We start from the raw sequence: 14,739 nt of genomic DNA, 5'->3' as shown, positions 1-14,739 counted from the left end.
ATACAACAACAGCATTTCAAGTGTATAGCTGGGTATGTAATGTTCGGTGTTCGGTTTCACCCAAACTTAGACTTCCTTACTTGTCAATTAATAAAGTAGTTAGCTGTTTGTAACATTGAATTCTGCTTTTATTTCAACACCATGCGCCTAAATCTCCTCCACTCCATTTAAGAGTTAGGTTAGGTTGAAGTGGCCGATCAATAAAGAACTCACATAGACTGAATGTGTTCATAGTTTGGCAAGAACTTCTTTAACGACCAAACGGAAGAGCCCTAATCAGGTGACAGTACTTATGTTATAGAATAACTCCGTCTTCTTTGCAAATACTAGAAGTTTTCTATGACCTAGCCGAGTCGTGTAATACTGCTGTGTGCTAGATGTGGATTATTCCATAAATATACATACAAAGAACATTTTGCCGCATAGCGTAGTGACGCCTACATGATTCAATGCTCGGCTGACAAAATTTTAACAATTGCAACCATCTTGCTCCCAAATCGAGTTGACATCCATTAACTGTGTTGTTTCTTCGCAAATGTTAAAAAAATTGTTAGTAGTAGAAATAAGAGGTTCAACTGCATAATTCGGTTTTATGGTAAATGTATTAAATATACCTAGATCTATTCATAGGGCTGAACAAAGGAAATTTTTTTGAAAACTAAACCTACGAATATACGAAGCCTAAATTGAAATTTAAATTCGTTGTTTAACGTCAAAACCTAAAATTTTTCAAACGTTTTCAATTTCCCGATTTGTTTCAAAAGAGCCCTATATCAGAATTAGGTTGAAGAACGCCTTATCTCAGAATGTTTTTCATAAACGCCCTATCTTATTTTAAAATGTATTGAGTTTATGCTCAGATATGGAGTTTTTGAGACAAGTTTTGAGATAGTATATTTCTGAATGCAAATTTTGAAGTTCGGAGTTCCTCAAACAAATTCTGAAAGAATTTAACATATCTCAAAATATTTAGTAAAAAATTAATAATTTCCCCAAAAACCTGTTGGCATTTAATATACTACTAAAGGTAGTTTTCGCTGAAGGGGATTGAATTGTATCCCCTTTTCCGTAATTAAATAAAAAAATAAATAAATGTAAGGCGCGATAACCTCCGAAGAGATCTAAGGCCGAGCTTCTCTTCCAATTTGCGTCGTGCTCCTCTTGATTTTTCCCTACAAATTGGCCGGACGGGACTTACATGTTTTATGCCGACTCCGAACGGCATCTGCAAGGCAGATGAGTTTTCACTGAGAGCTTTTCATGGTAGAAATACAATCGGAGCGCTTGCCAGACACTGCCGAGGGGCGACCCCGCTTAGAAAAATTTTCTTCTAATTGAAAAATCTTATTTCTAAAATTTTGATGTTGCTTTGCCCGGGAATTGAACCCAGGGCATACGGTGTGATAGGCGGAGCACGCTACCATCACACCACGGTGGCCGTCCGTATTTATTCCCGTAAAATATTTCCCGTAAACAAGAATTCTGTTAAATTCCTCTGCCACGCACCAGAATTCTGTTAAATTCCTCTGCCAAACACCTAATTCTGTTATTCCTCTAGAATGTCTTGGTAATTGAATAATGGTCACGCTTTACGAGTTTAAATATTGCATGCGCCTAAAAATATGCAATTTTAACCTTTATATTGAATACTGGTAACAGCGTTCAGAGTTTTGGCACTTAAGTATAAACTTACTACGCTTTTCAATGGAGACCGAATAAAGTGCGCACTCGTCTTCAAAACGCCTATTTGGTATTTTGTAATACGTGAACATTTATCTGCGATCATACCTTGAAACATATTATGAGTTCGGCAAACGTCACAAATTTCTATTGGATCACAAACCGGCTTTCAAAGGGTTTGAAATGGTTTCTTTTTTCTTTCATTTAACATTTTTTATATTTCATTTATATCTTTAAAGCTTTGATTTACTCAATTAAAAACAAAAAAGCCTTGTTCACAAACACTTCACTCATTTGACATTCAAAAAGTTGTAAGCGAGAAAATTAAACGTTTTCAGGAAGGGAAAGAAACGTTTTTAATCATAGTACAGGTTTACAACTATGATATGTATGAGAAGGAAACAATTCCTTTCTCTTTCTAACACACTTTGGTCAGTGTCAAACTATTGTGGAACTCAGTGGAACCTGCGTGGGAACTTGCGTTTGCCACTGAACGAAGTGTCAAAATTACCGGGGTTGCTGTCGTGGAAGGCGACACAGGGAAACAAAAAACGGAGCGGAATATCAGATATGGGTTGCTGTGATGGTAAATTTTTTGGAACCAATTTAGTACGAATATGAAGTGCACCTATATGGGTCCTACAGAAAATTATACAAAAGTCTTGAATTCGGGTATCTGAGGACGCGTAGTTATTCCAGCATTAAGAATACATACATGGGTGCTAAGTTTTTCTACCCGTTCAAAAGTTCTCCGCGAAAAACAGTTTGAAACCGAGGTCGACTGCAATAACCCGTCCAAAAATGTGGAAAGAGAAATGAAAAGACGCGTTTTGTCCTGTTATCAATAGTCCAAAGAGAAAAAGTATTCGAATTATTGGAAGCGAGGCAAAAACGCATCTATTAATACCTCCCACGACGGTTTTGGTCGTGTTTTAGCAATCGTCCCCGGTAATAAAGTATCACAATTTGTTAATTAAAATTGTCCAAAATATATGGATTTTAAAGAGAGATGTAATTAAGTGCTCGTTCGAAAGTAAATAAGGATATTTCTTTGCAATAGAACAATAAAAATTTTAAGCAGTTTTCGATAGCAGCTACTACACTTTTTTTTTGGTCCTAAGAAGTACAACAGTGCCAAATAGCATCCCCAAAAAAAACGAACAAGAACAAGCATTTTATCAGGTGAGCGTGGCTGTGTATGTGCGTGCTGCTACATATCCTACTTGTAGACCTTTACAATGTTTTTTACGACGCATATAAAGAAATATGGTCAGATTTTTTGATATTCGAAGTAAGAATATTCAAAAACATTTCCGAACTTTAAAATATGTATCATTATCTTCACAAAAAAAAATTGGATCAACAATGATAATGAAAAAAATTAAGCTAATTGTGTCCATTCGATCAACTCTAAAATAAAACAGGCTTCCTCTAATATGGGTCTAGAGTGAAAAGGAAGCCGGAGGAGTCTGGTTTTTAATGGGCTTTTATGCGTAATGCAAAGCTTTACAGATTCTCAAATTATCCAACCAATCGAATGCTGTTACAAATATGAATGTGTCATGAAAATATTAAGCAGGCAGGCCAAAGGACCATCAACCCTGAAAGCACTTCTATAAACCCTAAGGGGGCACGCAGCCACAATTGTAACCTAAGTTTAAAGCCGTGACAAAATCCTCAAGTCCTTCGATGGCAGAACTTGGGGAAAGACATAGCTACCAAAACAATTGGCCAGCCTCTTGTATGCAATGCGTCTCCGATATGGTCGCCCAGCTTAAGAGAAACACGCTGCAAGAAACTGCAGTCCTCTACAAACACCGCGCTCAGAATTGCCACGAGATTTTTTATGTCACCAGAATACCATTTACACAGCGAGGCGGGAAAACTCTCCATAAAATTTCTCTTGAGTACTCAGAAACCTTTGCATCCCAACAGATATCTAATCGAAGACGCCCCGCTTTCCTGGTACATGACGAGTCAACTCGCGAAGCATACGAAGAAATCCGGCACACAAGAGTTCAGCTGATTGAACAGAAATAGCATAAAAAGGCCATCAGAGATATCCACAAAGAGTAGGCCAAGTCCTGTGCCGTTAAATGCCCGCGCAAATCATGTTATCAATGTCAAATACCCGAAAATCGCAGGATCGATCAGGATACTGTAATAGGTTAAACTCTTACTTATCTAGAAGGAATCCCATGTAGGTATGTCCCGCATATCTTCACATGACACTAAATATATTTTTAATTGCAATGTAGAACAAACGCCTCTATTACCTATGTGTCTCTCACCCACGTTGGAACTGCTGGAACTGCAGGTTTCCTTGGGTTCCCGTTTGAAGATTAAAAAATGTAAGGCGCGAATAAACTCCGAAAAATCCGAGCTTCTCTACCAATTTGCGTCGTGCTCCTTTAAATTTTTCGTACAAACTGGCGGGACGGGACCTACTTGTTTTATGCCGACTCCGAACGGCATCTGCAAGGCAGATGAGTTTTCACTGAAAGCTTTTCATGGCAGAAGTATACTCGGAGTGCTTGCCAAACACTGCCGAGGGGCTACCCTCTTAAGAAATATTTTCTTCTAATTGAAAAAATTTCTTTCTAAAATGTTGATGTTGCTTTGCCCGGGGGTGAACCCCGATCTTCGGTGTGGTAGGCGGAGCACGCTACCATCACACCACAGTGGCCGCCGTGTTTGAAGATATTGCTGAAAATTTGTGAGTGATCGAAACACTGATGCAAGAGCAACAACCTTGATCCAGAATACATGCTCGATTAAGCCCAATTTTTCAAAGCTACTTTTAGTTTCTGCAAAAATCCGCAGTTAGCTTTGATTTTTTATTAGGTCCGCGCCATCTGGTGGCTTCAAGAAAATTAGTCTGTCTTGGCAGCGATCCCTTCAAAAGGAGTAATAATGTCTTCGAAGCTCTTAAAATTACCACAACTTAAAGCAGTTGTTTAACGCTTTCATTTACACATACAACTTTACCAGCAGCAATGTTTCCAAGCTCTAATTTAAGCAAGCACAGCACACATGCATCCTCTCAGCGCTTGAGCACCACAGTCATAACTAAAAGTCTTAATACACAAAGGGATTAATTTATATTGTTAATGCAAAGATAATCCTCTAAACTGACCAACTACCAACTAATGGTAAAATTCGCCTTCATATATATATTTTAAGTATTGCATGTTGCATGCCACAGCAGCAAGTGTGGCACTCATAGAGATATGAAGTTGAAGTACTTACTTGTACTTACATACACAAGCCTGTATAGATAACTATTCATTTGCTTGGAAAAATACATTGCTTATAATGCAACAGTAACTGAATTATGAGCCACTAAGAACTGACCGCAAATATAGCTCCAAACACATCTTACATATAGAGAATTACATTCTCATACCCAATGGACTGAAATGGACAGCAAAGAAGCATCATCTCATACTTGGTCTCTATGGTGCACAATGCAAGATAAGTTAATAGTGCCTTTTGGTACATACCAAATAATGCGACTCTGTATGAGATAAAATACCGTTAAATGGACATTTTCAGCATGACAGAGCACACAAATAAACACGCACACCGATATACAGGATGACTCAGGTAATTGGTAGATACTCTCGATGGGGGCGTTTGCAACTGGAATTCCTATCTGGTGTATTGACAAAAAGGCCCCCAAAATAACGCATCCCGCAGAGAAAATAAAATTGTTAAAATCGATAAAACAAAATGTGCGTAAAGCTTTTAAGTGGGTAGTATTACGACTTCCAAAATGGGTTCCCAAATCATTCTGATGATTTGTTCCATTATAAGAATCCCAAATTAGGCAATCAAAAGGATGGTAGAGAATGAAAAGTATTTGAAAACAAGGTGTAAATCGTGTTTCACTATGTCCATCCACTTCATCGACATCTATCTCGTTTACTTTCGAAACAGTAATATCCTCACCAGGCTTGCCAGTGCGATTCCCATATTAGATTATAACAAGCCTTAGCTAGGTTTTGACACGAGCTATAAGATAAAGTCCACCTCAAGCTCTCCCTTAAGCAAGGCCATCACTAACCGCAACAAGATACTACCTGCTCCAGCAAAGTTCTCTAACAGCCCGCACAACAGCACCATCGCGGACAACAAAAAGACGGTATTCAAAGGTTTGTGTAGCGCAACTTTTTCAACCCCTAGCGGGTCCTCTTTACTGATCAGGTGAGCCTCTGGAGAACCCTAGCCCCACACGGAATGAAGGGATTCCATACAAGGTTCAGCGTGGTCATATCAAGTCGTACCTGCGTGAATTCCTAGCTCTATCACACCTTTTTCAAGGTGTGGGCAGCTATATACCGCCGGAACTTAAGCAAATTGCAAGATGCTCTCCTTGAGCATATTCATCGGCCGAAAAAAAGTGTTGGTTCCAGGAGAAAATGCATTACGCCCCATCGCCTGGCCCCGCTTTTTTCATAGCCCAAACTGAATAGCAGCAAGCTAACTGAAATGCCTTAACTTGAGTTAGTTTAGGTTGACATCCCAGAGGGGTAGGCTCACATAAGATAAAGTTAATGCTTGTTAGGTAAATAGTCTCAAATTCAAGTAAGCTTATACCTGAGTTGCTTTCGTCAAGGTCTGGACAGTTAAGCATAAAGTGACATGTTAATTCCACCTCATTTTCCTCCATACAGCCGACAGGTAATCTAGTATACTGAGACGTAACGGTTCAAAATAACCAACCATCATTGACATATAAGCCTTGATGATCCCAATAATTTCGGAAAACCGCCTAAAAGTAGTTTGAGGTAATGCGAGGTCAGACTATCACGCATCGGGTTAAGGAGCTTGAAATGGATTTGGTACGGGTTCATATGCTACTACCCGTAGCCGTAGCACTTCAAAACAGCAACAAAAGGTCAAGCACTCTCACCAAAGTTACACTGAGGATTTTGATAGCCACTTGATTATCGCAGTAGTAGAATCACTGGATAGCAACCCATCAACTTACGGTTTACGTGGAGCTCCTGATAGAAAACCCCTTCACCATCCCTCCCCCAACTTCGATCCATCTGTAAACAAGTTCACCAGTCCGCTCTCCAAATGAGTCTCTTTCCCGGTACCAAACAGCGCTGTCCGTTTGACACTAACAATTTGATCGCATTATCCAGTGCGGTCCAGTACACCGCACCACCCCACAGAGCAGAATTATCTAGATTACCGTTCCATAAAGCCAATGTGATAGCATCGGCGAGAGTTTTTAGTTGTTCCTTATGGCTCCCATGCAGCAGTACAACCGAGGCAACCGAGGCCTTCCTAACTCTATTCTCCACACTGTTCCTCCGCGACAGCTTTCTGTTCAAAGGTAATACCTAAATATTTGACCCTTTCTGAAAGTGCCAGCGGTACTCCCGCAGTCGAGCGAAACTTGAATACGAAGGCCGTATATCTCCTCGTAAAACGAACAATTCGCCTTGCCAGAGTTGACACAACTCATGTACTCACCGTTCCCTGCAACACATCACGCATAATATCCAAAAGTTTACGCCTGACCAGGAGTGTCAGATGATCTGCTTAGGCAACCACTCCGCAGTCACCAGCTTCTATCTTTACCTAAACAAAGGCAGATAATATATTCTCCTGTGGCGTGCCTCTGAAAATCCTTCTCTATATTGTGGCAACTTTCCATTTCACTACGACAGTTCTAGGCCAACCAGGCCTTTTCTGCTGAGCCGAGGGAGCCTCTTTTTTTGTTTTACCATCGAATAGAGAGCCGAGTGTATTGATAAATCCGTACAATAAACGCACCTACCAGCACAGATGTTCAAAACGTCAGTCCTTGTTTGAAAGTTTTTTTCCACTATTCTTAGAAGTCTTAGATTAATCTTAAAATATTGAAATGCACCCCAATCTAATGCAGTTAAGGCTCTTTCCCTGGATTTCGTACGTAGTACCAGGCTCTGTATCAGAGGCAGCTTGACCCACGATAGGGATGGGTTGTCACATCTTGCCCTAATTTTATTGGACGTTGGGGTAGGGCACTACCCTCAAGTGGCCCAATGAAACCATGCTAATCCTGTTGATGTGTCCATACCCCATAGGTCTGCCGTTAGGATTAACGTCACGGGGGAAAGGCGATTTAGTCGCCACTACTTCACATGCGCATTTCTTTGCGCTACCTTTCAGTATGCATCAATTTCGTCATAGCTATAAAGGCGATCTTGCTCGCAGCAATCCAGCAATCTATTTCTAAAATATTACGTGTTCTGCGCTTCCAAATTCGGAGGGACAATTTGGACAGAAAGGATTCTCCTCTATTCCACGCTTATGTAGATATTGCTTGAAGCCGCCGTGTCTGCTCAATATCTATGTGTGGTGGTGATTTAGTTCGCCGTATTTTCGCTCGCACCATACCGCTATATTCCGAGCTAGCATGAAGGTCCAGCGGCCTTTTCTCGATTCTTCCCACCGTTCTTGTCACCTAACTATTGTTCATGACCTTGCGCTTTTCTTAGCATCTTGAGATGGTCGGCTGATACCAATGCCATACAGATCGGTCACCTGAGAGTAGATCTACTGGGATTTTCCTGGATAAAACATGGATCGCGTCGTCGGACACCGTCCGATAAGCACATACTATTCGTATAGCAGTAATACGGTAAGCTGTTAATATATTTTTCTGGTGGACAGTATGTATCCGTGCCATACTGGTGCTGCATATAATATTATCGAGTTGGTTACGTTGGATAATAGCTGACGGGCAGCTTTGCCTGGGCAGCCGAAGTTGGTCATTATTCACGTTATAGCTCCACTAACTCTAGAAAATTTCTCCCCCACCGCCCTGAAGGTCTCCTTTAAAGTTAGTTTTGAGTCAATGGTTACTCCTAGATATTTCAAGAAAGACTGAATTTATTTGATAATCTCCTATGGTTAGGACTATATCATTGACAGTCCACTTTGAGCTAACCAAAACCACCTCTGTTTTATTGTTAGTCATCGCCAGCCCCATGTTTTTCAGCCATTCCTTTATTCTTCCTGCCCTAATTTGGCTGATAGTGGCGGAACTCGAAAGAAATCGATAAAACCCGTAATCCTGCGTTTTTGTGCCGAGCTCATGGGTTGAATGACTATCAATGAATAAACGTCAAAAGCTTGACTAATATTTTTTGTGACCTTGTATTCCAAAACGCACATACATATATGCAATGAAATGACTAGCAAATATGTATATGATGCAGCGCTAACAAGTAAGTCGACCTTCTCCTTGCCTGCTGGGAAGTTATTGGAGCCACCCGAAATTGTTGTACCTTAAAACCAGATTGTCCACTCACCAGAGCTCGCCTACTCTCATGCCCCACAAATGCATTTAGCAACAATAGATTTGTTAGAACAATACTGAGACCGGACCAAGCCTATTCATTATACACATACACTGGTGGCTAAGCAGCAATGGCAACAACAATGACAACAAACGCTTAACATGCAATAACAGTACTGCTTGTGGCATGCACATAAAACATAAGTTATGCACTTCCGTTGGACACACAATGAACACGAAAATTTCATTTAGGTATTTATATATGGTAATACCTGAAAGAAAAGGTCTAACGGTCTCTAGCAATGACCCTGGCCATGGCAAAGCTAGTTTCCCCCACAAAGCTTCTAATGCTGCTACTGCAACTTTTGACCAGTAACCGCAGCAAGAGCAGCACAGCACCAGCACCAGCTCCAGCATCAACAACTACACAAATGCAACAGACGAGATTGGTCATAGTCTCGTGCACATGCTGGCGCACACAAATAACACCGGAAATTCTTCATTTGCTTTAAGAACTTAGCCAAATAATAACCACGAACACAAAGGCAGCAACATCAAACACATGAAAAACAAAAAGGACGCAGCACAACCGTGACTCAGGCAAAGTTTTAGCAAATTAGCACAAATGCTAAAAGGGTTGACCATGGTGGCTTGGAAAGGCGAGCATATGAAAGAGTGTGCTCGTTTGAGATTCCTTTCGCCTCTTGCCTTCGAGTGAGCTTTTTTTCATATTTTCTCGTTGGTATGCAATCATAAATTTAGTGCAAAGGACAGTGATTTGTTTATGGCAGTTCGTAGCTTGAATTGCAAAAAGGTGGCAATTCTTGTGTATAATCCATAATAATCCCCTAATAAGCCAACATTTTTAAACAAAGCGCATTTCTCAATTTTGTATGCTTATGGCGGGTTTTCATTTTAATAAGAATTTTTTGTTGAATTCGGAACATGTGGAGGAGTATGAAATCGGGAATTTACTAGTAATCTTTTGAAACAGTAATCATTCCGATTTTTTGAACTTTACAGGAGTTTATGTGCACATCAGCGCAGTCTCCCTTCAATAGAACTCAAATACGAAAAGAAGACCCGGCTTAGGCGGTAGCTACGGTAGCAGGGAAAGATGCACGCGGTTGTGACATTATAAGCAAACTATCGCCGAAGAAAGCATACTTCCCAAGGAGTTGCGTATCACCCTGACTCAACTTCGATAACAGATTAAACTCATACCTATGCTCAGTCACCCCGGATATACAGATAAATGTCCAACACATGATAAAAGATCTATTCAACTATAGTGTGAAACCAGGCCAACAACAACAACTTTTTTAGGGATAAACTTCCTTAAAACTGCTAGTTTTCTTTGACTTCCGTTAGAGAATTCTTAAGTGCTTCTGCCTCTTAAATGATGCGAATAATTATTGCCACAGCAGCAACAACAAAAGCGTAAGTTATAGCTTCTAATTCTAAAAAAAAGTTCAGTAGCAACGGTATACTTTCAAATAAGACGAATCTCGACCATTTGAAAATCCTCCAAGTGAGCTAATACCGAAATACCTTCGCCTTGTTCTTGTAAAAGCTGTATTGTGAAGCATGAAGCGACTCCATATAGCTGCAGCAGGAATGGCTTATCAGTACTTTAAAACGAACCTCATGAATTTACAGTGGCCCGTCGATACCCCACTGACAATAAATAGCTTTGGTGAAGCAATAATTTTGACATACCGCCTATCATCTACTTCCAGCCATCCAGAAGGAGCTATCAACCCCGCAGGAGCAGTGTCCACCCAGCGTTTGCCAAGCTGACTTGATGCTCATCTAATAAGAGCAGACAATATATGGGCGACGGTATTACGAATTTCCTACGACTATGTACATCCGTTTTAGTTTTACCCATGGGGCGTAAGAGATCCGCATGACGTTTTGTTCGCAGTACTGCTGGGGCTTGGGATCCAGATGGCATTATCGCAAAATAGTTCGGTAAATTAACAAGCGACTTCACGCCCTTCCAAGCTACAACAGTCGCATAGTTATGTTAAATTCTTTAACCTATCTGAGAAGATGTTAAGTTCTCCAAAACGGATATCTAGCAACACATTCACCGCATCTTTGCTCTCTACCAGCCCAGAAACCCAGTAAGCTTCCCTTGCAAAATTGCCGAACTTCTGGAAATGGCCCCTTGAAGCACTATGAGGCAATCGAAGCCTTTCGTATCTTATCCTCCACATTGGTGCTCCAGGACAGGGATTGTGTTTTGTCAGGCTTACAGCCAATCCACATGGCCCAGCCATGGTTGTAAAGCACTTCAGTGGCTTCTAAGCCCCACTCCACTCTGTTGGCACAGTCCTGTTGCACAGAAGTTTGTTAATGAATTCAACCAAAACTCCCTCGACTCTCAAACCACCACAGGCCCTCTTGTTGGCCCCAGCCATGACACTGTAAAACGACACTTTTAAAAGCATAGAGAAGCTGCCGGAATAAATTCTTTGTACCGTTCCGGTTGGCCTGTATGTTTTTTGGTTGCCCTACGAGAGTCCGAGGACTACCATCAACAGTCCTACATCTCCTGGAACCTATAGTGTATTAAACTTTTAATTTGTGTGCATGACTGATGAATCTCGATCGCCTCAGTAACGTATACAACGCCCTGCCTTCACATATTCGTCTGCCTTATTGTGCCTCTCAATATTTCTGCAACAGGTAACCCATATGAGCTTGATGTTTGAGCTGTGCTTTCATGAAACCTTTATAGGCCTTTTTTGTACCAAGTACTTCCAGTTGAAGGATAAGATTCGATTAAGAAAGAGAGACCCTAAACTGCTCAGTGAGAGTCAGGCTTCCTGCTGCTGAAGATACCTCTGTCAGCATACTCCATCGAATTCCAACACTCAAACTCGAGAAGTCTTGCCGCCGAATAGGTTTGCTCTTTCTTATATGTGAAGATACAGAGGTAGTTTAAATGGAAATGTCGAAAATGAATGACAACGTAAACGTTGGGTAGTGTAAGGCGGCGATGTCAACTACTTAACTGTGCAGAATCACAACTTTACACCATTTTACCTACGCTCACATTTCTTTCCTCAATCAAACAATTAGCTTCTTCTCTTATCCGACATATGTTTATATTCTATCCATTTTTGTTTCTACCTAAAAACTAGTAGGTACGTACGTAGTTACATACAATAATCTTATTACAAGATATCTACGTACTTATGCTACCAACACCGTAAAATGCTTACTTAACTAAAAATAATTTCATATTTCCACCATCCAAAGTAATGCAACTGTCATCTCTTCCAATGCTTTCTCACTAATCATGGCCACCATCACTGCTGCTGCTCTCCTTCTTTTTTGATTTCTTCCATTTTTTCTTCTCTTCTTCACCTTTCTTTTTATCACCTTTCTTCTCCTCACCCCACTTTTTCTTTTCTTCATGTTTTTTCTTATGTCCCTTATGTCCTTTCTTTTTATGGCCTTTTTTACTGTGGCCCTTCTTGTCATATTCATCCTCGTGAGCACCTTTTTTGTGTCCACCTTTTTTATGATGACCGCCTTTTTTAAGTTTTTTCACTTCCTCAAAACCGCCATGTTTCTCCTCCTCACCTTCAACATGATGCTCATCATAGTATTTCTTTTCTTTTCCATCCTCATGCAATTTGTGCACATGATGTTTGCCCTTAATTGAGTGGCCCTTTTTGTATTTGCCGTGTTCTTCGAATTCATTTCCTTTCTCGCCCTTTTTCTCTTTTTTATGTTTTTTGTGATGTGCTTCATCTTTTTTATGTTTTTTCTCTTTGCCGTGCTCTTCTTCTTTTTCGCCTTTTTTACCCTCTTTATCATGATGTCCCTTTTCGCCTTTTTCGTGATGCTCCTCTTCTTTGTGCTCCTCCTTACCCTTTTTACCCTTCTTTTTCTTGTGTTCCTCGTGCTCTTCCTCTTCGGATTTCTCTTCGTGGGACTCTTCGTTTTCTTCTTCCTCTTCCGCCTCCTCTTCCTCTTCTTTCTTTTCATCTTTCTCTGAGCCGGCTACTTGCAAATCATAAAAACCGGGGTATTGCAAGCTAGCGCTAATTGCAACCGCGCCATCCGCTTGTGGTACCAACAGAGACGTTGCATATGTACCTTCGACAAATAATAATGGACTCGTGCAGCACAGTAAGAGCAAAATGCATCCAACGAACACATTATTCCTTGCCGATGAAGCACGCATTGTGCTTTGCAAAGCCATGATTACAATTAGCCATGCAAGCCAAGCCAACAAGCTTGCAGCCTATAGCTCTATGATTCAGCTCAATTTGTTTGGTCCTGGTCTTGCGTCCTGCTGTTGCGGGAGTTGATGAAGTACTTTTTAGCGTGGTTCAAGTATATGCGCTGTTGTCTGCACGGTTGCCTTTGCGAAAGTTTAGTGTGCGCGTTAGCAGTAGTGGGCCTTTTTATGTTAATCGTTCAATAATTTGCCAGCAACACAATTCCCCATTTCTTACGCTTCGCCACCATTAATTGCAGCCAGCGACCGACCATTGATGTTATTACATTTACCCAAGTACTAGCAACTTGTCACTTTGCTAATTGAAAAATTCAATTGGCCATGAAGTGGCTACAGACTCTGTGGGCACACAATGCTTGCGATGCTGTGTACTCATGGCTATGGGTGCTGCACGAATTGCGTTTTGGAGTCACCAGAAATATGCGTTGCGCTTCAATAGTTTCCTGTGAATGGTTTTTCTCATTGTAATCTGGGAGCCAGCTACAAGTTTTGAATTAATATTAGAAATGATGAAATTGTTAATCATGAGCTTAGTGATAGACATAAATAAGTACAGCTCACGACGCCAATTAAATTGAATCAGCTGATGGACATCACGATATGGCATAAGATAATTACTTCCACTACAGATTCATGACATAATCCCGACTTTCAGAATTCCGACAATACATGAAAAATAAATCCTTGGCACGATTTACCTCCAAGGAGGCCGAGCTAGATTTCCAATTTGCGTTCAAGGTCTTTTTAATTTTTCCTATAAATTGGCGAGATGTTTTATGCCGCCTCCGAACGGCAGCTGCACTGCAGATGAGTTTTCACTGAAAAGCAGAAATACACTCGGATTGTTTGCCAAGTCACTGCCGGTTCGCCTGTATATAAAAACTTTAAATTTACTTAAAAAAAAATGTTTCTAAATTTTTCATGTTGGTTTGCCCGGAACTTAAACCCTTGACCTTCGGTGGGGTAGACGAAGCACGCCACCGCAACACGGCCCAACAAGACATAGACCAGAAACCGAGGCTTAATTTCCACAACTCTTAATGCATACAGCGCTCATTTCAGACAATAGTAAATCATATCCCGAAGAGCAAAATGGGTGAATATTCAAAGGATTTTATAAAATATTTTTATTTTAATTACTGGTAGAATTTTGTGTTCGAATAGCGTCTTGTCGGGATTTAGTTGTGCCTGGTTTTCGAATTGTCGGGATATGTCACTATCTGGTTTACGTATTTCGGGTTTCTGGATTTCGGGATTTTTCGTGTAAGAAATGTAAACCCCACAACCCAATGTTATGTATTAGCTGCTTTGACAGCACCAATATTGCGGCTGGCCCACGGACTATTGTACAAGGAAATATATACCAAAATACATAACTGATAATCGAAAAAACCAAAAAAAGTGAGAGGCGAATAAAAACGGTCCCTTCAAATAACGATTTGGCACAAGTTGTACTTTGTAAATTGCTGACCTGAGCCTTTGTTGCAAATTACCAGAA

The 14,739-nt window shown here is 40.6% G+C and overlaps 1 protein-coding gene across 1 annotated transcript; it reads right to left on the bottom strand.

Annotated features, from left to right (window-relative positions):
• Positions 1-12,284: 12,284 nt before the first annotated feature.
• Positions 12,285-13,202, bottom strand: LOC137241850 (cilia- and flagella-associated protein 251). Its single transcript, XM_067769225.1, has one exon. The coding sequence runs from the start codon at positions 13,200-13,202 to the stop codon at positions 12,285-12,287; it is 918 nt and encodes a 305-aa protein (XP_067625326.1).
• Positions 13,203-14,739: the final 1,537 nt, after the last annotated feature.

This window comes from Eurosta solidaginis, chromosome 2, assembly GCF_040869045.1.
Source record: "Eurosta solidaginis isolate ZX-2024a chromosome 2, ASM4086904v1, whole genome shotgun sequence".
Classification (NCBI taxonomy): domain Eukaryota; kingdom Metazoa; phylum Arthropoda; class Insecta; order Diptera; family Tephritidae; genus Eurosta; species Eurosta solidaginis.
This window is presented reverse-complemented; position numbering and strand designations above follow the sequence as displayed.

Coding starts and splice junctions, on each gene's coding strand:
- LOC137241850 (XM_067769225.1), bottom strand. CDS start 13,202: ATGGCTTTGCAAAGCACAATGCGTGCTTCATCGGCAAGGAATAATGTG.